The sequence below is a fragment of the Eptatretus burgeri genome, chromosome 11 (genome assembly GCF_056783735.1).
Source record: "Eptatretus burgeri isolate ZD-2024b chromosome 11, Ebu_testis_v1, whole genome shotgun sequence".
Taxonomy (NCBI): Eukaryota; Metazoa; Chordata; class Myxini; order Myxiniformes; family Myxinidae; genus Eptatretus; species Eptatretus burgeri.
Genome location: NC_140971.1, coordinates 35,274,307 through 35,297,759, shown reverse-complemented (window position 1 = coordinate 35,297,759; position 23,453 = coordinate 35,274,307). Strand labels below are relative to the sequence as shown.

The 23,453-nt window shown below is 37.8% G+C and overlaps 2 protein-coding genes across 2 annotated transcripts in view; both read right to left on the bottom strand.

Annotated features, from left to right (window-relative positions):
* LOC147016851 (uncharacterized) overlaps positions 1 to 23,453 on the bottom strand; it is a 102,116-nt gene that overhangs the window by 9,196 nt on the left and 69,467 nt on the right. The window contains exons 14-38 of the mRNA XM_085845962.1: positions 16,928 to 17,170; positions 16,385 to 16,648; positions 15,842 to 16,036; positions 15,233 to 15,493; positions 14,741 to 15,001; positions 14,081 to 14,335; positions 13,536 to 13,793; positions 12,987 to 13,256; positions 11,433 to 11,693; positions 10,816 to 11,085; positions 10,209 to 10,466; positions 9,633 to 9,929; positions 9,091 to 9,351; positions 8,482 to 8,742; positions 7,954 to 8,196; positions 7,417 to 7,674; positions 5,865 to 6,125; positions 5,247 to 5,516; positions 4,641 to 4,898; positions 4,092 to 4,361; positions 3,551 to 3,811; positions 2,942 to 3,202; positions 2,420 to 2,662; positions 1,883 to 2,140; positions 328 to 588 (exon numbers count right to left, since the gene is read on the bottom strand). Of these exons, the coding sequence (XP_085702088.1) occupies positions 328 to 588; positions 1,883 to 2,140; positions 2,420 to 2,662; positions 2,942 to 3,202; positions 3,551 to 3,811; positions 4,092 to 4,361; positions 4,641 to 4,898; positions 5,247 to 5,516; positions 5,865 to 6,125; positions 7,417 to 7,674; positions 7,954 to 8,196; positions 8,482 to 8,742; positions 9,091 to 9,351; positions 9,633 to 9,929; positions 10,209 to 10,466; positions 10,816 to 11,085; positions 11,433 to 11,693; positions 12,987 to 13,256; positions 13,536 to 13,793; positions 14,081 to 14,335; positions 14,741 to 15,001; positions 15,233 to 15,493; positions 15,842 to 16,036; positions 16,385 to 16,648; positions 16,928 to 17,170 (6,459 nt within the window). The remainder of the gene's footprint in view (positions 1 to 327; positions 589 to 1,882; positions 2,141 to 2,419; positions 2,663 to 2,941; positions 3,203 to 3,550; positions 3,812 to 4,091; positions 4,362 to 4,640; positions 4,899 to 5,246; positions 5,517 to 5,864; positions 6,126 to 7,416; positions 7,675 to 7,953; positions 8,197 to 8,481; positions 8,743 to 9,090; positions 9,352 to 9,632; positions 9,930 to 10,208; positions 10,467 to 10,815; positions 11,086 to 11,432; positions 11,694 to 12,986; positions 13,257 to 13,535; positions 13,794 to 14,080; positions 14,336 to 14,740; positions 15,002 to 15,232; positions 15,494 to 15,841; positions 16,037 to 16,384; positions 16,649 to 16,927; positions 17,171 to 23,453) is intronic.
* LOC147016852 (uncharacterized) lies at positions 20,680 to 22,115 on the bottom strand. Its single transcript, XM_085847705.1, has 3 exons — positions 21,836 to 22,115; positions 21,231 to 21,491; positions 20,680 to 20,951 (listed from the first exon to the last, which is right to left on the bottom strand). The coding sequence occupies exons 1-3, from the start codon at positions 22,113 to 22,115 to the stop codon at positions 20,680 to 20,682; spliced, it is 813 nt and encodes a 270-aa protein (XP_085703831.1).

Genomic DNA, 23,453 nt, shown 5'->3' with positions numbered 1-23,453 from the left:
TGAGAGGTGTAAAGTGCTGTCCAAGTTCTTGCTGACTTAGTGACTCCGGAAAATGGACAAAATCATGAATGTATTCGAAAAACAAAGATATGCTGAAAATTTTTCTCTTTCAAAAGAACATATTTAACAGAGAAATAATGTCCAATTTCCCACACTTTGAAATGCCTGAAATAATCTCACAACAGCAAAAACAATGAAAAAAAACAAGTTTTGATGAAAACAACCTGTTTGAAATAATCTTTCAAAAGAAGACTTTTGCTCATTCAAGAATGTGTCAAGTTTGAATAAAAGGCATGAAGAAATCCTGTGGACATTTTCAGGTTATACCTGTTGAAGCTCCAGTTGTAGATGTATCACCACTTTCAGCAGTGCTCACTGTTGGTGCTGCTGTTGTTGTTTGAGCTGATGAAACCACTGTGGTTGCAGATACAACAGAGGTTTCAGAAATAGAAGTCATTGTGGCAGAACTGGGGACTGTCGAAGATGATTCCTCAGAGCTTTGTCCTGTTGTTGCTGTCGTTCCTGTAGTCGAAGCAATGATTTGAGTGGTGGGAAGTGCTGCAGAAGTTCTTCCTGATGTGGTTGTTCCTGAAAATGGATAAAATCATGAATATATTCAAATAAACAAAGATACAGAAAATTAATTATTTTCAAAAGTAAATGTTTTATACACCAATAATCTCCCTTTTAAAACATATTGAAATGCTTGAAATAATGCTTCAAAACCACAAGAACAACATTCAAAACTTTCCAATGAGAACAACATGTATGAAATAATCTTTCAACACAACAAAAAAAACAACTGAAACAACAAACTTTGAATGAAAATAATAAACTTGAAATAACATTTTCAGCCAAAAATAAAAACAAGGAAAAAAAAAAACTTTCAATAAAAACAAAATTCGTGAAAATATCTTTCAAAAGAAGACTCTTGCAAATTTAAATATAGAGTCATGCGCCACTTAACGACGGGGTTACATTCTGAGAAACGAGTCGTTAAGCGACGTCGTGCGAACATCATTTTTTTTTTGTCGTTTTCGTTTTTGAACATCGTACGAACACAAAACTACACACCGAGGCTATAGAGTGTAGCCTATTGCTCCTCGGATACAAACCTGTACAGCATGTTACTGTACTGAATACTGTCGGCAATTGTAACACGCATCCATGAGAGACTGAAGACACGTTAGTTTTACCTTTGTGCTGTTCATGACGACCATCGGTGTTGTTAGCAGCAGCTTACAATCTCCTCTTGCATCGATTATAGAAAGATGAATAAATAGCGTTTGGATTTTATAAATACGTAATCATTGCATCGATGTTATAATTTATAAATGAAGAAACGACCTCCTGTCAATTGTGATATATATTTTCGGAACAGTGCGATTGTTTTAACAACATGAAAAGCTTCACCAAAAATAAATTTGCGTTTTAATCTCGACTGCAACAACGATTTATTCGCGCAATTCTTCAATTCAAAGGTAATTTACTTGCTGGAAGGTAAACGTGGAAACATTGGTTCAGTTTGAAAGCCGATTTCCTTGAATCCTGATTAAGCACGATCCTGCTTTTTTCGCGATGACATTTTATGGACCTCAACAATCGCATTATAACAGGGCCACACTGTCGTTTATTATCATTATCAAGTATTATGTACTGTACAGCGTACATAATTGTATGTGCTATTTTTATACGACTGGCAGCACAACGTCGGCGACATCACTCGGCAATAGGAATTTTTCAGCGACATTTTTTTTCAGAGCTGGCAGATCCGTCGTATATGTGATCCGTCGTTGCCGGGAACGTCGTTAAGCGGTGCATGACTGTATTTCCAGTTTGCATAAAAGCATGAAGAAATTATTTGGACGTATTCAGGTTATACCTGTTGAAGCTCCAGTTGAAGATGTATCACGACTTCCTGTAGAGCTCGTGGTTGGTGCTCCTGCAGATTGAGCCGACGAGAGCACTGCAGTTGCTGCACCTGTAGAGGTTTCTAAAAGAGAAGTCGTTGTGGCAGAACTGGGGGCTGTTAAGGACGATGCCTCAGAACCTTTTGCTGTTGTTGTTTTAGTTCCTGCAGTGGAAGTAATGACTTGAGAGGTGGGAAGTGAACTCAAAGTTCTTGCCGAGGTGGCTGCTCCTGAAAATGGATAAAATCATGAATATCTTCCAAAAAGAAAGATATGGAGAAAATGAATGATTTTCAAAAGAACATGTTTAATCCACCAAAAATCTTTTATTTACAAGATGTTGAAATGCTTGAAATAATCTTTCAAAACAAGAAAAACAATTTTGAAAAGTTCAGATGAAAACAACATGCTTGAAATAATCTTTAAAAAGAAGAATTTTGTTGATTTCAACATGAATCCAGTTTGAATAAAACAATCAAGTAATCCTGTAGCCATTTTACAGGATATACCTGTTGAAGCTCCACTTGGAGATGTATCACTACGTCCTGGAGAGCTCACTGTTGGTGCTGCTGTGGTTTGACCGGATGACTGCACTGTAGTTGCTGCACCTGTGGAGGTTTCTGTGAGAGAATACGTGGCAGAAATTGGGACTGTCAAGGACAATGCCTCAGAGCTTTGTCCTGTTGTTGTTGCTGCAGTTCCTGCAGTAGAGGCAATACCATGAGTGGTGGGAGGTGCTGTGGAAGTTCTTCCTGAAAATGGATAAAATCATAAATATAATCCAAAAACAAAACGTATACAGAAAATTAATTATTTTCAAAAGAACATGTTTATCACAGAAATAATGTACAAGCTACTACATATTGAAATCATCTTGCAAAACAATGAAAACAACAACAACAACAACAATTACTTTCAATAAAAACAACATGCTGAAAACAATATTTCAAAAGAAGACTTTTGTTTGTTTCAACATGAATCCAGTTTGAATAAAAGCATGAAGAAATCCTGTGGACATGTTCAGGTTATACCTGTTGAAGCTCCAGTTGTGGATGTATCTTCACTTTCAGTGTCCCTCACTGTTGGTGCTGCTGTTGTTTGAGCTGATGAGAGCACAGTAGTTGCTGCACCTGTGGAGGTTTCTGTGAGAGAAGTCGTTGTGGCAAAACGAGGGACTGTCGAGGACGATGCCTCAGAGCTTTGTCCTGTTGTTGTTGCTGTCGTTCCTGCAGTAGACGCAATGACTTGAGAGGTGTAAAGTGCTGTCGAAGTTCCTGCTGATGTGAATGTTCCTGAAAATGGATGACATTGTGAATATATTCCTAAAACAACGATTTCAGGAAAATTAATTACTTTCAAAAGAACATGTTTAACAAATCAATAATCTCCCATTTACCACTTATTGAAATGCTTGAAATAATCTTTCAATACATCAATGAAATCAAGAATAAAACTTTCAAAAAAACAACATCTGAAATAATTTTTCAAGACAACAATGAAAACAATGATATTTATCAAAAACTTTCAAGAAAAGCAACGTGCTTAAAATAATCTTTAAAAAGAAGAATTTCTTTATTTAAACATGAATCCAGTTTGAAAAAAACAATCAGGAAATCCTACAGTCATTTTACAGGTTATACCTGTTGAAGCTCCAGTTGTGGACGTATCTCCACTTTCAGTGGTGCTCACTGTTGGTGCTGCTGTTGATTGAGCTGATGAAACTACTGTGGTTTCCGCTCCAATAGAAGTTTCAGAAAGAGAAGTCATTGTGTCAGAACTGGGGACTGTCGAGGATGATGTGTCAGAGCTTTGTGCTGCCATTGTTGTTGTAGTTCCTGCAATAGAAGCTATGACGTGAGAGGTGAAAAGTGCTGTCCAAGTTCTTGCTGCTGTGGTTACTCCTGAAAATGGACAAAATCATGAATGTATTCTAAAAACAAAGATATGCTGAAAATTTTTCTCTTTCAAAAGAACATACTTAACATAGAAATAATGTGCAATTTCCCACACTTTGAAATGCCTGAAATAATCTCTCAAAACAATAAAAACAATGAAAAAAACAATTTTCTTTAAAAACAACCTGTTTGAAATAATCTTTCAAAAGAAGACTTTTGCTCATTCAAGAATGTATCAAGTTTGAAAAAAGCATGAAGAAATTATTTGGACGTATTCAGGTTATACCTGTTGAAGCTCCAGTTGTAGATGTTTCACGACTTCCTGTAGAGCTCATGGTTGGTGCTCCTGTAGTTTGAGCCGATGAGAGCACTGAACTTGCCGCACCTGTGGAGGTTTCTAAAAGAGAAGTTGTTGTGGCAGAACTGGGGGCTGTTAAGGATGATGCATCAGAACTTTGTGCTGTTGTTGTTGTTGTTGTTGTTGTAGTTCCAGCAGTGGAAGTAATGACTTGAGAGGTGGGAAGTGAACTAAAAGTTCTTTCTGAGGTGGCTGCTCCTGAAAATGGATAAAATCATGAATATCTTCCAAAAAGAAAGATATGGAGAAAATGAATGATTTTCAAAAGAACAAGTTTAATCCACCAAAAATCTTTTATTTACAACATGTTGAAATGCTTGAAATAATCTTTCAAAACAACAAAAACAATTTTGAAAAGTTCAGATGAAAACAACAGGCTTGAAATAATCTTTAAAAAGAAAACTTTTGTTTATTTCAACATGAATCCAGTTTGAATAAAACAATCAAGAAATCCTGGAGCCATTTTACAGGATATACCTGTTGAAGCTCCATTTGGAGATGTATCACTACGTCCTGGAGAGCTCACTGTTGGTGCTGCTGTGGTTTGACCGGATGACAGCACTGTAGTTGCTGCACCTGTGGAGGTTTCTGTGAGAGAATACGTGGCAGAAATTGGGACTGTAAAGGACGATGCCTCAGAGCTTTGTGCTGCTGTTGTTGTTGTAGTTCCTGCAGTAGACGCAATGACTTGAGAGGTGGGAAGTGCTGTAGAAGTTCCTGCTGATGTGAATGTTCCTGAAAATGGATGAAATTGTGAATATATTCCTAAAACAACGATCTCAGGAAAATTAATTACTTTCAAAAGAACATGTTTCACAAATCAATAATAACCCATTTACCACATATTGAAATGCTTGAAATAATCTTTCAATACATTAATGAAATCAAGAATAAAACTTTCAAAAAACAACATCTGAAATAATCTTTCAAGACAACAATTAAAACAATTATAATTATCAAAAACTTTCAAGAAAAGCAACGTGCTTGAAATAATCTTAAAAAAAGAATAATTTCTGTATTTAAACATGAATCCAGTTTGAATAAAACAATCAGGAAATCATACAGTCATTTTACAGGTTATACCTGTTGAAGCTCCAGTTGTGGATGTATCGCCACTTTCAGTGGTGCTCACTGTTGGTGCTGCTGTTGTTTGAGCTGATGAAACTACTGTGGTTTCAGCTCCAATAGAGGTTTCAGAAAGAGAAGTCATTGTCTCAGAACTGGGGACCGTCGATGACAACACTGTAGTTGCTGCACCTGTGGAGGTTTCTGTGAGAGAAGTCATTGTGGCAGAACTGGGGACTGTCAAGGACGATGCTTCAGAGCTTTGTGCTGCCATTGTTGTTGTAGTTCCTGCAATAGAGGCAATGACATGAGAGGTGTAAAATACTGTCCAAGTTCTTGCTGCTGTGGTTACTCCTGAAAATTGACAAAATCATGAATGTATTCTAAAAACAAAGATATGCTGAAAATTTTTCTCTTTCAAAAGAACATATTTAACACAGAAATAATGTCCAATTTCCCACACTTTGAAATGCCTGAAGTAATCTCTCAAAACAACAAAAACAATGAAAAAAACAACTTTCTATGAAAACAACCTGTTTGAAATAATCTTTCAAAAGAAGACTTTTGCTCATTCAAGAATGTGTCAAGTTTGAATAAAAGGCATGAATAAATCCTGTGGACATTTTCAGGTTATACCTGTTGAAGCTCCAGTTGTGGATGTATCACCACTTTCAGCAGTGCTCACTGTTGGTGCTGCTGTTGTTGTTTGAGCTGATGAAACCACTGTGGTTGCAGATACAACAGAGGTTTCAGAAATAGAAGTCATTGTGGCAGAACTGGGGACTGTCGAAGATGATGCCTCAGAGCTTTGTCCTGTTGTTGCTGTTGTTCCTGTAGTCGAAGCAATGATTTGAGTGGTGGGAAGTGCTGCAGAAGTTCTTCCTGACGTGGTTGTTCCTGAAAATGGATAAAATCATGAATATATTCAAATAAACAAAGATACAGAAAATTAATTATTTTCAAAAGTAAATGTTTTATACACCAATAATCTCAGTTTTAAAATATATTGAAATGCTTGAAATAATGCTTCAAAACCACAAGAACAACATTCAAAACTTTCCAATGAGAACAACATGTATGAAATAATCTTTCAACACAACAAAAAAACAACTGAAACAACAAACTTTGAATGAAAATACCAAACTTGAAATAACATTTTCAGCCAAAAATAAAAACAAGGAAAAAAAAAAACTTTCAATAAAAACAATTCGTGAAAATATCTTTCAAAAGAAGACTCTTGCAAATTTAAATATAGAGTCATGCGCCACTTAACGACGGGGTTACATTCTGAGAAACGAGTCGTTAAGCGACGTCGTGCGAACATCATTTTTTTTTTGTCGTTTTCGTTTTTGAACATCGTACGAACACAAAACTACACACCGAGGCTATATAGTGTAGCCTATTGCTCCTCGGATACAAACCTGTACAGAATGTTACTGTACTGAATACTGTCGGCAATTGTAACACGCATCCATGAGAGACTGAAGACGCGTTAGTTTTACCTTTGTGCTGTTCATGACGACCATCGGTGTTGTAAGCAGCAGCTTACAATCTCCTCTCGCATCGATTATAGAAAGATGAATAAATAGCGTTTGGATTTTATAAATACGTAATCATTGCATCGATGTTATAATTTATAAATGAAGAAATGAGCACCTGTCAATTGTGATATATATTTTCGGAACAGTGCGATTGTTTTAACAACATGAAAAGCTTCACCAAAAATAAATTTGCATTTTAATCTCGACTGCAACAACGATTTATTCGCGCAATTCTTCAATTCAAAGGTAATTTACTTGCTGGAAGGTAAACGTGGAAACATTGATTCAGTTTGAAAGCCGATTTCCTTGAATCCCAATTTCGCGCAATCCTGCTTTTTTCGTGATGACATTTTATGGACCTCAACAATCGCATTATAACAGGGCCACACTGTCGTTTATTATCATTATCAAGTATTATGTACTGTACAGCGTACATAATTGTATGTGCTATTTTTATACGACTGGCAGCACAACGTCGGCGACATCACTCGGCAATAGGAATTTTTCAGCGACATTTTTTTTCAGAGCTGGCAGATCCGTCGTATATGTGATCCGTCGTTGCCGGGAACGTCGTTAAGCGGTGCATGACTGTATTTCCAGTTTGCATAAAAGCATGAAGAAATTATTTGGACGTATTCAGGTTATACCTGTTGAAGCTCCAGTTGAAGATGTATCACGACTTCCTGTAGAGCTCGTGGTTGGTGCTCCTGCAGATTGAGCCGACGAGAGCACTGCAGTTGCTGCACCTGTAGAGGTTTCTAAAAGAGAAGTCGTTGTGGCAGAACTGGGGGCTGTTAAGGACGATGCCTCAGAACCTTTTGCTGTTGTTGTTTTAGTTCCTGCAGTGGAAGTAATGACTTGAGAGGTGGGAAGTGAACTCAAAGTTCTTGCCGAGGTGGCTGCTCCTGAAAATGGATAAAATCATGAATATCTTCCAAAAAGAAAGATATGGAGAAAATGAATGATTTTCAAAAGAACATGTTTAATCCACCAAAAATCTTTTATTTACAAGATGTTGAAATGCTTGAAATAATCTTTCAAAACAAGAAAAACAATTTTGAAAAGTTCAGATGAAAACAACATGCTTGAAATAATCTTTAAAAAGAAGAATTTTGTTGATTTCAACATGAATCCAGTTTGAATAAAACAATCAAGTAATCCTGTAGCCATTTTACAGGATATACCTGTTGAAGCTCCACTTGGAGATGTATCACTACGTCCTGGAGAGCTCACTGTTGCTGCTGCTGTGGTTTGACCGGATGACTGCACTGTAGTTGCTGCACCTGTGGAGGTTTCTGTGAGAGAATACGTGGCAGAAATTGGGACTGTCAAGGACAATGCCTCAGAGCTTTGTCCTGTTGTTGTTGCTGCAGTTCCTGCAGTAGAGGCAATACCATGAGTGGTGGGAGGTGCTGTGGAAGTTCTTCCTGAAAATGGATAAAATCATAAATATAATCCAACAACAAAACGTATACAGAAAATTAATTATTTTCAAAAGAACATGTTTATCACAGAAATAATGTACAAGCTACTACATATTGAAATAATCTTGCAAAACAATGAAAACAACAACAACAACAACAACAACAATTACTTTCAATAAAAACAACATGCTGAAAACAATATTTCAAAAGAAGACTTTTGTTTGTTTCAACATGAATCCAGTTTGAATAAAAGCATGAAGAAATCCTGTGGACATGTTCAGGTTATACCTGTTGAAGCTCCAGTTGTGGATGTATCTTCACTTTCAGTGATGCTCACTGTTGGTGCTGCTGTTGTTTGAGCGGATGAAAGCACAGTAGTTGCTGCACCTGTGGAGGTTTCTGTGAGAGAAGTCGTTGTGGCAAAACGAGGGACTGTCGAGGACGATGCCTCAGAGCTTTGTCCTGTTGTTGTTGCTGTCGTTCCTGCAGTAGATGCAATGACTTGAGAGGTGTAAAGTGCTGTCGAAGTTCCTGCTGATGTGAATGTTCCTGAAAATGGATGACATTGTGAATATATTCCTAAAACAACGATTTCAGGAAAATTAATTACTTTCAAAAGAACATGTTTAACAAATCAATAATCTCCCATTTACCACATATTGAAATGCTTGAAATAATCTTTCAATACATCAATGAAATCAAGAATAAAACTTTCAAAAAAACAACATCTGAAATAATTTTTCAAGACAACAATGAAAACAATGATATTTATCAAAAACTTTCAAGAAAAGCAACGTGCTTAAAATAATCTTTAAAAAGAAGAATTTCTTTATTTAAACATGAATCCAGTTTGAAAAAAACAATCAGGAAATCCTACAGTCATTTTACAGGTTATACCTGTTGAAGCTCCAGTTGTGGACGTATCTCCACTTTCAGTGGTGCTCACTGTTGGTGCTGCTGTTGATTGAGCTGATGAAACTACTGTGGTTTCTGCTCCAATAGAAGTTTCAGAAAGAGAAGTCATTGCAGCAGAACTGGGGACTGTCGAGGATGACGTGTCAGAGCTTTGTGCTGCCATTGTTGTTGTAGTTCCTGCAATAGAAGCTATGACGTGAGAGGTGAAAAGTGCTGTCCAAGTTCTTGCTGCTGTGGTTACTCCTGAAAATGGACAAAATCATGAATGTATTCTAAAAACAAAGATATGCTGAAAATTTTTCTCTTTCAAAAGAACATACTTAACACAGAAATAATGTGCAATTTCCCACACTTTGAAATGCCTGAAATAATCTCTCAAAACAATAAAAACAATGAAAAAAACAATTTTCTTTGAAAACAACCTGTTTGAAATAATCTTTCAAAAGAAGACTTTTGCTCATTCAAGAATTTATCAAGTTTGAATAAAAGCATGAAGAAATTATTTGGACGTATTCAGGTTATACCTGTTGAAGCTCCAGTTGAAGATGTATCACGACTTCCTGTAGAGCTCATGGTTGGTGCTCCTGTAGTTTGAGCCGACGAGAGCACTGAACTTGCCGCACCTGTGGAGGTTTCTAAAAGAGAAGTCGTTGTGGCAGAACTGGGGGCTGTTAAGGATGATGCCTCAGAACTTTGTGCTGTTGTTGTTGTTGTTGTTGTTGTTGTTGTTGTTGTTGTTGTTGTTGTTGTAGTTCCAGCAGTGGAAGTAATGACTTGAGAGGTGGGAAGTGAACTAAAAGTTCTTTCCGAGGTGGCTGCTCCTGAAAATGGATAAAATCATGAATATCTTCCAAAAAGAAAGATATGGAGAAAATGAATGATTTTCAAAAGAACATGTTTAGTCCAACAACAATCTTTTATTTACAACATGTTGAAATGCTTGAAATAATCTTTCAAAACAACAAAAACAATTTTGAAAAGTTCAGATGAAAACAACAGGCTTGAAATAATCTTTAAAAAGAAAACTTTTGTTTATTTCAACATGAATCCAGTTTGAATAAAACAATCAAGAAATCCTGTAGCCATTTTACAGGATATACCTGTTGAAGCTCCATTTGGAGATGTATCACTACGTCCTGGAGAGCTCACTGTTGGTGCTGCTGTGGTTTGACCGGATGACAGCACTGTAGTTGCTGCACCTGTGGAGGTTTCTGTGAGAGAATACGTGGCAGAAATTGGAACTGTAAAGGACGATGCCTCAGAGCTTTGTGCTGCTGTTGTTGTTGTAGTTCCTGCAGTAGACGCAATGACTTGAGAGGTGGGAAGTGCTGTAGAAGTTCCTGCTGATGTGAATGTTCCTGAAAATGGATGAAATTGTGAATATATTCCTAAAACAACGATCTCAGGAAAATTAATTACTTTCAAAACAACATGTTTTACAAATCAATAATAACCCATTTACCACATATTGAAATGCTTGAAATAATCTTTCAATACATTAATGCAATCAAGAATAAAACTTTCAAAAAAACAACATCTGAAATAATCTTTCAAGACAACAATTAAAACAATTATAATTATCAAAAACTTTCAAGAAAAGCAACGTGCTTGAAATAATCTTAAAAAAAGAATAATTTCTGTATTTAAACATGAATCCAGTTTGAATAAAACAATCAGGAAATCATACAGTCATTTTACAGGTTATACCTGTTGAAGCTCCAGTTGTGGATGTATCGCCACTTTCAGTGGTGCTCACTGTTGGTGCTGCTGTTGTTTGAGCTGATGAAACTACTGTGGTTTCAGCTCCAATAGAGGTTTCAGAAAGAGAAGTCATTGTCTCAGAACTGGGGACCGTCGATGACAACACTGTAGTTGCTGCACCTGTGGAGGTTTCTGTGAGAGAAGTCATTGTGGCAGAACTGGGGACTGTCAAGGACGATGCTTCAGAGCTTTGTGCTGCCATTGTTGTTGTAGTTCCTGCAATAGAGGCAATGACATGAGAGGTGTAAAATACTGTCCAAGTTCTTGCTGCTGTGGTTACTCCTGAAAATTGACAAAATCATGAATGTATTCTAAAAACAAAGATATGCTGAAAATTTTTCTCTTTCAAAAGAACATATTTAACATAGAAATAATGTCCAATTTCCCACACTTTGAAATGCCTGAAGTAATCTCTCAAAACAACAAAAACAATGAAAAAAACAACTTTCTATGAAAACAACCTGTTTGAAATAATCTTTCAAAAGAAGACTTTTGCTCATTCAAGAATGTATCAAGTTTGAATAAAAGCATGAATAAATCCTGTGGACATTTTCAGGTTATACCTGTTGAAGCTCCAGTTGTGGATGTATCACCACTTTCAGCAGTGCTCACTGTTGGTGCTGCTGTTGTTGTTTGAGCTGATGAAACCACTGTGGTTGCAGATACAACAGAGGTTTCAGAAATAGAAGTCATTGTGGCAGAACTGGGGACTGTCGAAGATGATGCCTCAGAGCTTTGTCCTGTTGTTGCTGTCGTTCCTGTAGTCGAAGCAATGATTTGAGTGGTGGGAAGTGTTGCAGAAGTTCTTCCTGACGTGGTTGTTCCTGAAAATGGATAAAATCATGAATATATTCAAATAAACAAAGATACAGAAAATTAATTATTTTCAAAAGTAAATGTTTTATACACCAATAATCTCAGTTTTAAAATATATTGAAATGCTTGAAATAATGCTTCAAAACCACAAGAACAACATTCAAAACTTTCCAATGAGAACAACATGTATGAAATAATCTTTCAACACAACAAAAAAACAACTGAAACAACAAACTTTGAATGAAAATAACAAACTTGAAATAACATTTTCAGCCAAAAATAAAAACAAGGAAAAAAAAAAAAACTTTCAATAAAAACAAAATTCGTGAAAATATCTTTCAAAAGAAGACTTGCAAATTTAAATATAGAGTCATGCGCCACTTAACGACGGGGTTACATTCTGAGAAACGAGTCGTTAAGCGACGTCGTGCGAACATCATTTTTTTTTTGTCGTTTTCGTTTTTGAACATCGTACGAACACAAAACTACACACCGAGGCTATATAGTGTAGCCTATTGCTCCTCGGATACAAACCTGTACAGAATGTTACTGTACTGAATACTGTCGGCAATTGTAACACGCATCCATGAGAGACTGAAGACACGTTAGTTTTACCTTTGTGCTGTTCATGACGACCATCGGTGTTGTAAGCAGCAGCTTACAATCTCCTCTCGCATCGATTATAGAAAGATGAATAAATAGCGTTTGGATTTTATAAATACGTAATCATTGCATCGATGTTATAATTTATAAATGAAGAAACGAGCACCTGTCAATTGTGATATATATTTTCGGAACAGTGCGATTGTTTTAACAACATGAAAAGCTTCACCAAAAATAAATTTGCGTTTTAATCTCGACTCAACAACGATTTATTCGCGGAATTCTTCAATTCAAAGGTAATTTACTTGCTGGAAGGTAAACGTGGAAACATTGATTCAGTTTGAAAGCCGATTTCCTTGAATCCCGATTTCGCGCAATCCTGCTTTTTTCGCGATGACATTTTATGGACCTCAACAATCGCATTATAACAGGGCCACACTGTCGTTTATTATCATTATCAAGTATTATGTACTGTACAGCGTACATAATTGTATGTGCTATTTTTATACGACTGGCAGCACAACGTCGGCGACATCACTCGGCAATAGGAATTTTTCAGCGACATTTTTTTTTCAGAGCTGGCAGATTCGTCGTATATGTGATCCGTCGTTGCCCGGAACGTCGTTAAGCGGCGCATGACTGTATTTCCAGTTTGCATAAAAGCATGAAGAAATTATTTGGACGTATTCAGGTTATACCTGTTGAAGCTCCAGTTGTAGATGTTTCACGACTTCCTGTAGAGCTCGTGGTTGGTGCTCCTGCAGATTGAGCCGACGAGAGCACTGCAGTTGCTGCACCTGTAGAGGTTTCTAAAAGAGAACTCGTTGTGCCAGAACTGGGGGCTGTTAAGGACGATGCCTCAGAACTTTTTGCTGTTGTTGTTGTTGTTGTTGTTGTAGTTCCTGCAGTGGAAGTAATGACTTGAGAGGTGGGAAGTGAACTCAAAGTTCTTGCCGAGGTGGCTGCTCCTGAAAATGGATAAAATCATGAATATCTTCCAAAAAGAAAGATATGGAGAAAATGAATGATTTTCAAAAGAACATGTTTAATCCACCAAAAATCTTTTATTTACAAGATGTTGAAATGCTTGAAATAATCTTTCAAAACAAGAAAAACAATTTTGAAAAGTTCAGATGAAAACAACATGCTTGAAATTATCTTTAAAAAGAAGAATTTTGTTGATTTCAACATGAATCCAGTTTGAATAAAACAATCAAGAAATCCTGTAGCCATTTTACAGGATATACCTGTTGAAGCTCCACTTGGAGATGTATCACCACGTCCTGGAGAGCTCACTGTTGGTGCTGCTGTGGTTTGACCGGATGACAGCACTGTAGTTGCTGCACCTGTGGAGGTTTCTGTGAGAGAATACGTGGCAGAAATTGGGACTGTCAAGGACAATGCCTCAGAGCTTTGTCCTGTTGTTGCTGCTGCAGTTCCTGCAGTAGAAGCAATACCATGAGTGGTGGGAGGTGCTGTGGAAGTTCTTCCTGATGTGGTTGTTCCTGAAAATGGATAAAATCATAAATATAATCCAAAAACAAAACGTATACAGAAAATTAATTATTTTCAAAAGAACATGTTTATCACAGAAATAATGTACAAGCTACTACATATTGAAATGCTTGAAATAATCTTGCAAAAAATGAAAACAACAACAACAACAATAATTTCTTTCAATAAAAACAACATGCTGAAAACAATATTTCAAAAGAAGACTTTTGTTTATTTCAACATGAATCCAGTTTGAATAAAAGCATGAAGAAATCCTGTGGACATGTTCAGGTTATACCTGTTGAAGCTCCAGTTGTGGATGTATCTTCACTTTCAGTGTCGCTCACTGTTGATGCTGCTGTTGTTTGAGCTGATGAAACTACTGTGGTTGCCGATACCACAGAGGTTTCAGAAAGAGAAGTCATTGTGGCAGAACCGGGGACTGTCGAGGATGATGCCACATAGCTTTGTCTTGTTGCTGTCGTTCCTGCATTCGAAGCTATGATGTTGGTGGTGGGAAGTGCTGCAGAGGTTCTTCCTGACGGGGTTGTTCCTGAAAATGGATAAAATCATGAATATATTCCGAAAAACCAAGGTGTACAGAAAATTAATTATTTTCAAAAGTACATGTTTAATCCACCAATAATCTCCCTTTTAAAACACATTGAAATGCTTGAAATAATCTTCCAAAACAACAAAAACATTCAATTTTTTTTTGATGAAAACAAAATTGTTGAAATGATCTTTCAACACAACAAAAAACAATTAAAACAACAAACTTTGAATGAACACAACAAACTTGAAATAATCTTTCGAGCCAACAATAAAAACAAGAAAAAAACTTTTAATGAAAACAAATCTTTTGAAAATATCTTTCAAAAGAAGACTTTTGCAAATTTAAATGTTTCCGGGTCGAATAAAAGCATAAAGAAATTATGTGGACATATTCAGGTTATACCTGTTGAAGCTCCAGTTGTAGATGTTTCACGACTTCCTGTAGAGCTCATGGTTGGTGCTCCTGTAGTTTGAGCCGATGAGAGCACTGAAGTTGCCGCACCTGTGGAGGTTTCTAAAAGAGAAGTCGTTGTGGCAGAACTGGGGGCTGTTAAGGACGATGCCTCAGAGCTTTGTGCTGCTGTTGTTGTTGTAGTTCCTGCAGTGGAAGTAATGACTTGAGAGGTGGGAAGTGCTGTCGAAGTTCCTGCTGATGTGGCTGCTCCTGAAAATGGATAAAATCATGAATATCTTCCAAAAAGAAAGATATGGAGAAAATGAATGATTTTCAAAAGAACATGATTAATCCACCAAGAATCTTCCATTTTCAACATGTTGAAACACTTGAAATAATCTTTCAAGACACCAATTAAATCAATTATCAAAAACTTTCAAGAAAAGCAACATACTTGAATGAAACAATCAAGAAATCCTGTAACCATTTTACAGGTTATACCTGGAGAAGCTCCACTCGGAGATCTATCACTACTTCCTGTGGCGCTCAGTGTTGGTCCTGCTGTAGTTTGAGCTGATGAGAGCACAGTAGTTGCTGCACCTGTGGAGGTTTCTGTGAGAGAAGTTATTGTGGCAAAACGAGGGACTGTCGAGGACAATGCCTCAGAGCTTTGTCCTGTTGTTGTTGCTGTCATTCCTGCAGTAGATGCAATGACTTGAGAGGTGTAAAGTGCTGTCGAAGTTCCTGCTGATTTGAATGTTCCTGAAAATGGATGACATTGTGAATATATTCCTAAAACAACGATCTCAGGAAAATTAATTACTTTCAAAAGAACATGTTTTACAAATCAATAATCACCCATTTACCACATATTGAAATGCTCAAAATAATCTTTCAATACATCAATGAAATCAAGAATAAAACTTTCAAAAAAACAACATCTGAAATAATCTTTCAAGACAACAATGAAAACAATTATAATTAACAAAAACTTTCAAGAAAAGCAACGTGCTTAAAATAATCACTAAAAAGAAGAATTTCTGTATTTAAACATGAATCCAGTTTGAAAAAAACAATCAGGAAATCCTACAGTCATTTTACAGGTTATACCTGTTGAAGCTCCAGTTGTGGATGTATCTCCACTTTCAGTGGTGCTCACTGTTGGTGCTGCTGTTGATTGAGCTGATGAAACTACTGTGGTTTCCGCTCCAATAGAGGTTTCAGAAAGAGAAGTCATTGTCGCAGAACTGGGGACTGTCGAGGATGATGTGTCAGAGCTTTGTGCTGCCATTGTTATTGTAGTTCCTGCAATAGAAGCAATGACGTGAGAGGTGTTAAGTGATGTCCAAGTTCTTGCTGACGTGGTTACTCCTGAAAATGGACAAAATCATGAATGTATTCTAAAAACAAAGATATGCTGAAAATTTTTTCTCTTTCAAAAGAACATACTTAACACAGAAATAATGTGCAATTTCCCACACTTTGAAATGCCTGAAATAATCTCTCAAAACAACAAAAACAATGAAAAAATCAATTTTCTATGAAAACAACCTGTTTGAAATAATCTTTCAAAAGAAGACTTTTGCTCATTCAAGAAAGTATCAAGTTTGAATAAAAGCATGAAGAAATTATTTGGACGTATTCAGGTTGTACCTGTTGAAGCTCCAGTTGAAGATGTATCACGACTTCCTATAGAGCTCATGGTTGGTGCTCCTGTAGTTTGAGCCGACGAGAGCACTGAACTTGCCACACCTGTGGAGGTTTCTAAAAGAGAAATCGTTGTGGCAGAACTGGGGGCTGTTAAGGACGATGCCTCAGAGCTTTTTGCTGTTGTTGTTGTTGTTGTAGGTCCTGCAGTGGAAGTAATGACTTGAGAGGTGGGAAGTGAACTCAAAGTTCTTGTCGAGGTGGCTGCTCCTGAAAATGGATAAAATCATGAATATCTTCCAAAAAGAAAGATATGGAGAAAATGAATGATTTTCAAAAGAACATGTTTAACCAACCAAAAATCTTTTATTTACAACATGTTGAAATGCTTGATATAATCTTTCAAAACAACAAAAACAATTTTGAAAAGTTCAGATGAAAACAACAGGCTTGAAATAATCTTTAAAAAGAAAACTTTTGTTTGTTTAAACATGAATCCAGTTTGAATAAAACAATCAAGAAATCCTGTAGCCATTTTACAGGATATACCTGTTGAAGCTCCACTTGCAGATGTATCACTACGTCCTGGAGAGCTCACTGTTGGTGCTGCTGTGGTTTGACCGGATGACAGCACTGTAGTTGCTGCACCTGTGGAGGTTTCTGTGAGAGAATACGTGGCAGAAATTGGGACTGTCAAGGACGATGCCTCAGAGCTTTGTCCTGTTGTTGTTGCTGCAGTTCCTGTAGTAGAGGCAATAACTTGAGTGGTGGGAAGTGCTGTGGAAGTTCTTCCTGATGTGGTTGTTCCTGAAAATGGATAATATCATAAATATAATCCAAAAACAAAACGAATACAGAAAATTAATTATTTTCAAAAGAACATGTTTATCACAGAAATAATGTCCAAGCTACTACATATTGAAATGCTTGAAATAATCTTGCAAAACAATGAAAACAACAACAACAGTTACTTTCAATAAAAACAACATGCTAAAAATAATATTTCAAAAGAAGGCTTTTGTTTATTTCAACATGTATCAAGTTTGAATAAAACAATCAAGAAATCCTGTGGACATTTTCAGGTTATACCTGTTGAAGCTCCAGTTGTGGATGTATCTTCACTTCCAGTGTCGCTCACTGTTGGTGCTGTTTTTGTTTGAGCTGATGAAACCACTGTGGTTGCCGATACCACAGAGGTTTCAGAAAGAGAAGTCATTGTGGCAGAACTGGGGACTGTCGAAGATGATGCCTCAGAGCTTTGTCCTGTTGTTGCTGTCGTTCCTGTAGTCGAAGCAATGATTTGAGTGGTGGGAAGTGCTGCAGAAGTTCTTCCTGACGTGGTTGTTCCTGAAAATGGATAAAATCATGAATATATTCAAGTAAACAAAGATACAGAAAATTAATTATTTTCAAAAGTACATGTTTAATACACCAATAATCTCCCTTTTAAAACATATGGAAATGCTTGAAATAATCTTTCAAAACCACAAGAACAACATTCAAAACTTTCCAATGAAAACAACATGTATAAAATAATCTTTCAACACAACAAAATAAACAACTGAAACAACAAACTTTGAATGAAAATAACAAACTTGAAATAACCATTTGAGCCAAAAATAAAAACAAGAAAAAAAAAAAACTTTCAATAAAAACAAAATTCGTGAAAATATCTTTCAAAAGAAGACTTTTGCAAATTTAAATATACAGTCATGCGCCACTTAACGACGTATTTACGTTCTGAGAAACGAGTCGTTAAGCGACGTCGTTGTTGAGCGAACATCATTTCTTTTGTCGTTGTTATTTCCGAACATTGTACAAACACAAAACTACACACCGAGGCTATATGGTATAGCCTATTGCTCCTCAGATACAAACCTGTACAGCATGTTACTGTACTGAATACTGTCGGCAATTGTAACACACATCCAAGAGAGCCTGAAGACACGTTAGTTTTACCTTTGTACTGTTCATGATGACCATCGGTGTTAGCAGCAGCTTACAATCTCCTCTCGCATCGATTATAGAAAGATGAATAAATAGCGTTTGGATTTTATAAATACGTAATCATTGCATCGATGTTATAATTTATAAATAAAGAAATGAGCTCCTGTCAATTGTGATATATATTTTCGGAACAGTGCGATTGTTTTAACAACATGAAAAGCTTCACTAAAAATAAATTTGCGTTTTAATCTTGACTGTAACAACGATTTATTCGCGGAATTCTTCAATTCAAAGGTAATTTACTTGCTGGAAGGTAAACGTGGAAACATTGGTTCAGTTTGAAAGCCGATTTCTTTGAATCCTGATTAAGCACGATCCTGCTTTTTTCACGATGACATTTTATGGACCTCAACAATCGCATTATAACAGGGCCACACTGTCGTTTATTATCATTATGAAGTATTATGTACTGTACAGTGTACATAATTGTACGTGCTATTTTTATACGACTGGCAGCGCAACGTCGGTGACATCACTCGGCAATAGGAATTTTTCAGCGACATTTTTTTTTTCAGAGCTGGCAGATCCGTCGTAGATGCGATCCGTCGTTAAGCGGCGCATGACTGTATTTCCAGTTTGCAAAAAAGCATGAAGAAATTATTTGGACGTATTCAGGTTATACCTGTTGAAGCTCCAGTTGAAGATGTATCACGACTTCCTGTAGAGCTCGTGCTTGGTGCTCCTGCAGATTGAGCCGACGAGAGCACTGTAGTTGCTGCAACTGTGGAGGTTTCAAAAAGAGAAGTCGTTGTGGCAGAACTGGGGGCTGTTAAGGACGATGCCTCAGAACTTTGTGCTGTTGTTATTGTTGTAGTTCCTGCAGTGGAAGTAATGACTTGAGAGGTGGGAAGTGAACTAAAAGTTCTTGCCGAGGTGGCTGCTCCTGAAAATGGATAAAATCATGAATATCTTCCAAAAAGAAAGATATGGAGAAAATGAATGATTTTCAAAAGAACATGTTTAGTCCACCAACAATCTTTTATTTACAACATGTTGAAATGCTTGAAATAATCTTTCAAAACAACAAAAACAATTTTGAAAAGTTCAGATGAAAACAACAGGCTTGAAATAATCTTTAAAAAGAAAACTTTTGTTTGTTTAAACATGAATCCAGTTTGAATAAAACAATGAAGAAATCCTGTGGCCATTTTACAGGATATACCTGTTGAAGCTCCACTTGGAGATGCATCACTACGTCCTGGAGAGGTCACTGTTGGTGCTTCTGTGGTTTGACCGGATGACAGCACTGTAGTTGCTGCACCTGTGGAGGTTTCTGTGAGAGAATACGTGGCAGAAATTGGGACTGTCAAGGATGATGCCTCAGAGCTTTGTCCTGTTGTTGTTGATGTCGTTCCTGCAGTAGATGGAATGACTTGAGAGGTGTAAAGTGCTGTCGAAGTTCCTGCCGATGTGAATGTTCCTGAAAATGGATGACATTGTGAATATATTCCTAAAACAACGATCTTAGGAAAATTAATTTCTTTCAAAAGAACATGTTTAACAAATCAATAATCACCCATTTACCACATATTGAAATGCTTCATATAATCTTTCAATACATCAATGAAATCAAGAATAAAACTTTCAAAACAACAACATCTGAAATAATCTTTCAAGACAACAATTAAAACAATTATAATTGTCAAAAACTTTCAAGAAATGCAACGTGCTTAAAATAATCTTTCAAAAGAAGACTTGTTTCTTGAAACATGAATCCAGTTTGAATAAAACAATCGAGAAATCCTGTAGCCATTTTACAGGTTATATCTGGAGAAGCTCCACTTGGAGATATGTCACTACTTCCTGCAGCGCTCACTGTTGGTCCTATAGTTTGAGTTGATGACAACACTGTAGTTGCTGCACCTGTGGAGGTTTCTGTGAGAGAAGTCATTGTGGCAGAACTGGGGACTGTCGAGGACGATGTTTCAGAGCTTTGTGCTGCCATTGTTGTTGTAGTTCCTGCAATAGAGGCAATGACATGAGAGGTGTAAAATACTGTCCAAGTTCTTGCTGACGTGGTTACTCCTGAAAATGAACAAAATCATGAATGTATTCTAAAAACAAAGATATGCTGAAAATTTTTCTCTTTCAAAAGAACATATTTAACACAGAAATAATGTCCAATTTCCCACACTTTGAAATGCCTGAAATAATCTCTCAAAACAACAAAAACAATGAAAAAACAATTTTCTATGAAAACAACCTGTTTGAAATAATCTTTCAAAAGAAGACTTTTGCTCATTCAAGAATGTATCAAGTTTGAATAAAAGCATGAAGAAATTATTTGGACGTATTCAGGTTGTTCCTGTTGAAGCTCCAGTTGAAGATGTATCACGACTTCCTATAGAGCTCATGGTTGGTGCTCCTGTAGTTTGAGCCGACGAGAGCACTGAACTTGCCGCACCTGTAGAGGTTTCTAAAAGAGAAGTCGTTGTGGCAGAATTGGGGGCTGTTAAGGATGATGCCTCAGAACTTTGTGCTGTTGTTGTTGTTGTAGTTCCAGCAGTGGAAGTAATGACTTGAGAGGTGGGAAGTGAACTAAAAGTTCTTTCCGAGGTGGCTGCTCCTGAAAATGGATAAAATCATGAATACCTTCCAAAAAGAAAGATATGGAGAAAATGAATGATTTTCAAAAGAACATGTTTAGTCCACCAACAATCTTTTATTTACAACATGTTGAAATGCTTGAAATAATCTTTCAAAACAACAAAAACAATTTTGAAAAGTTCAGATGAAAACAACAGGCTTGAAATAATCTTTAAAAAGAAAACTTTTGTTTATTTAAACATGAATCCAGCTTGAATAAAACAATCAAGAAATCCTGTGGACATTTTACAGGTTATACCTGGAGAAGCTCCACTTGGAGATGCATCACTACTTCCTGTGGTGCTCACTGTTGGTCCTGCTGTAGTTTGAGTCGATGAGAGCACTGTGGTTGCTGCACCTGTGGAGGTTTCTGTGAGAGAAGTCGTTGTGGCAAAACTAGGGACTGTCGAGGACGATGCATCAGAGCTTTGTCCTGTTGTTGTTGATGTCGTTCCTGCAGCAGATGGAATGACTTGAGAGGTGTAAAGTGCTGTCGAAGTTCCTGCTGATGTGAATGTTCCTGAAAATGGATGACATTGTGAATATATTCCTAAAACAACAATTTCAGGAAAATTAATTACTTTCAAAAGAACATGTTTAACAAATCAATAATCACCCATTTACCACATATTGAAATGCTTGAAATAATCTTTCAATGCATCGATGAAATCAAGAATAAAACTTTCAAAAAACATCTGAAATAATCTTTCAAGACAACAATGAAAACAATTATAATTATCAAAAACTTTCAAGAAAAGCAACGTGCTTGAAATAATCTTTAAAAAGAAGAATTTCTGTATTTAAACATGAATCCAGTTTGAATAAAACAATCAGGAAATCCTACAGTCATTTTACAGGTTATACCTGTTGAAGCTCCAGTTGTGGATGTATCGCCACTTTCAGTGGTGCTCACTGTTGGTGCTGCTGTTGTTTGAGCTGATGAAACTACTGTGGTTTCAGTTCCAATAGAGGTTTCAGAAAGAGAAGTCATTGTGTCAGAACTGGGGACTGTCGAGGATGATGCCTCAGAGCTTTGTCCTGTTGTGGTTGCTGTCGTTCCTGCAGTAGATGCAATGGCGTGAGAGGTGTAAAGTGCTGTCCAAGTCCTTGCTGACGTGGTTATGCCTGAAAATGGAAAAATCATGAATGTATTCTAAAAACAAAAGATATTGTTGCGAGTTTGCGCCCGCCGACGTGCGGACGCCCACGTGACTCGAATCGCGGCACGTCGCCCACCGGACGGACAATTCAGTCGTGACCCTCTCGGACCAACGCCGGGAGCTCGCCAGGGTGGGGGTTTAACCTCACCACGATCGTGCCAATTGCCCACACGCGCAGGATGGGGTTGCTCGCCAAATTCGATCTACCTAAGTACCTGCGCGAATGGTCGACCGGGCGATTGCACCACGCCACAGGCCGACTCCGAACATGAACCGCTTAAGCGGTCGGTTCCGTGCTACAGTGATAACCGAGCGGTGTTATCGTCGGCCTCGACGGTTCCGATTAATTATCGGGCGTATTCAGCCCACTACGAACCCTTTACGTGAAGCAGGATGGTGGGTCAATTAAAAGGAAGGAGACGAAGCGAAACGGGAAAACAGTTCAACACACTGCACATTTATTCCGCGGCACACGGAAAGCACGTATATACAGCCACAATAATCAAAATGCACATATAAAGCAAAAGCAAGAGTTAAACCGAATACGCGTACACACGGCAACACTTATACAGTTCTACTTTACAGACGGCGCCAACACACATTTACTCAAAAGCAAAGGAAAGAAGCCACCCTCATAGACAAGGGGGCAGACGGGGCCCGTGGGCCTTTATGGCGTGGGACTTGGCAGACCGAACGAGTCCCACGAGACCGTTGCAAGTTACCTGCACCCTCACGGTGCGATGGTGGGCGAGCTCTCTCCGGCGCTCCTTGTACGAACGTGCAAGTCCGCACGACACAGATGGCAGAGCGGCGCCTCCAGTCCGCGTCCACTCCGCGACGTCCAGACTCTCCACCGACTGCAAGCTCCAACGAGCCGGTCGCTCTGCGGACCTCTTCTCCAAGACCCAGACGGGCAGAAGACCATGAACCGCCGACTGACACTGACACTCTCACCGACCGCCCTGACCTGACCTCCTCTGACTTCTTTTCTCGGCGGCGCCTCCGTGCGCCCTTTTATTTCCCCGGCACCCCACCCCTCCCTTCGCGGCACGCGGAGGCGGGGGGAACATTCCACCGGAGAAATCGGGGTGGGAGTTGAGTTCCAACCGTCATTCTTGTTTATCAGTGAATTCGGGGTGGGAGTTGTTGTTGTTCCCCTTTTGTGTTCGTGGAGATGTTGACGGTTGCTAGCGGAGTGGTGAGGATGGCGTGGTTGTTGAGAGGCAGGTGTGGTTGTGGTTGTTGTGAAGCGGCATTGTGGTTGGTGGTTGTTGTGTGATGGCGGTTGAGACGTGGTTGGTTCAAAATAAAGATAGAACAGA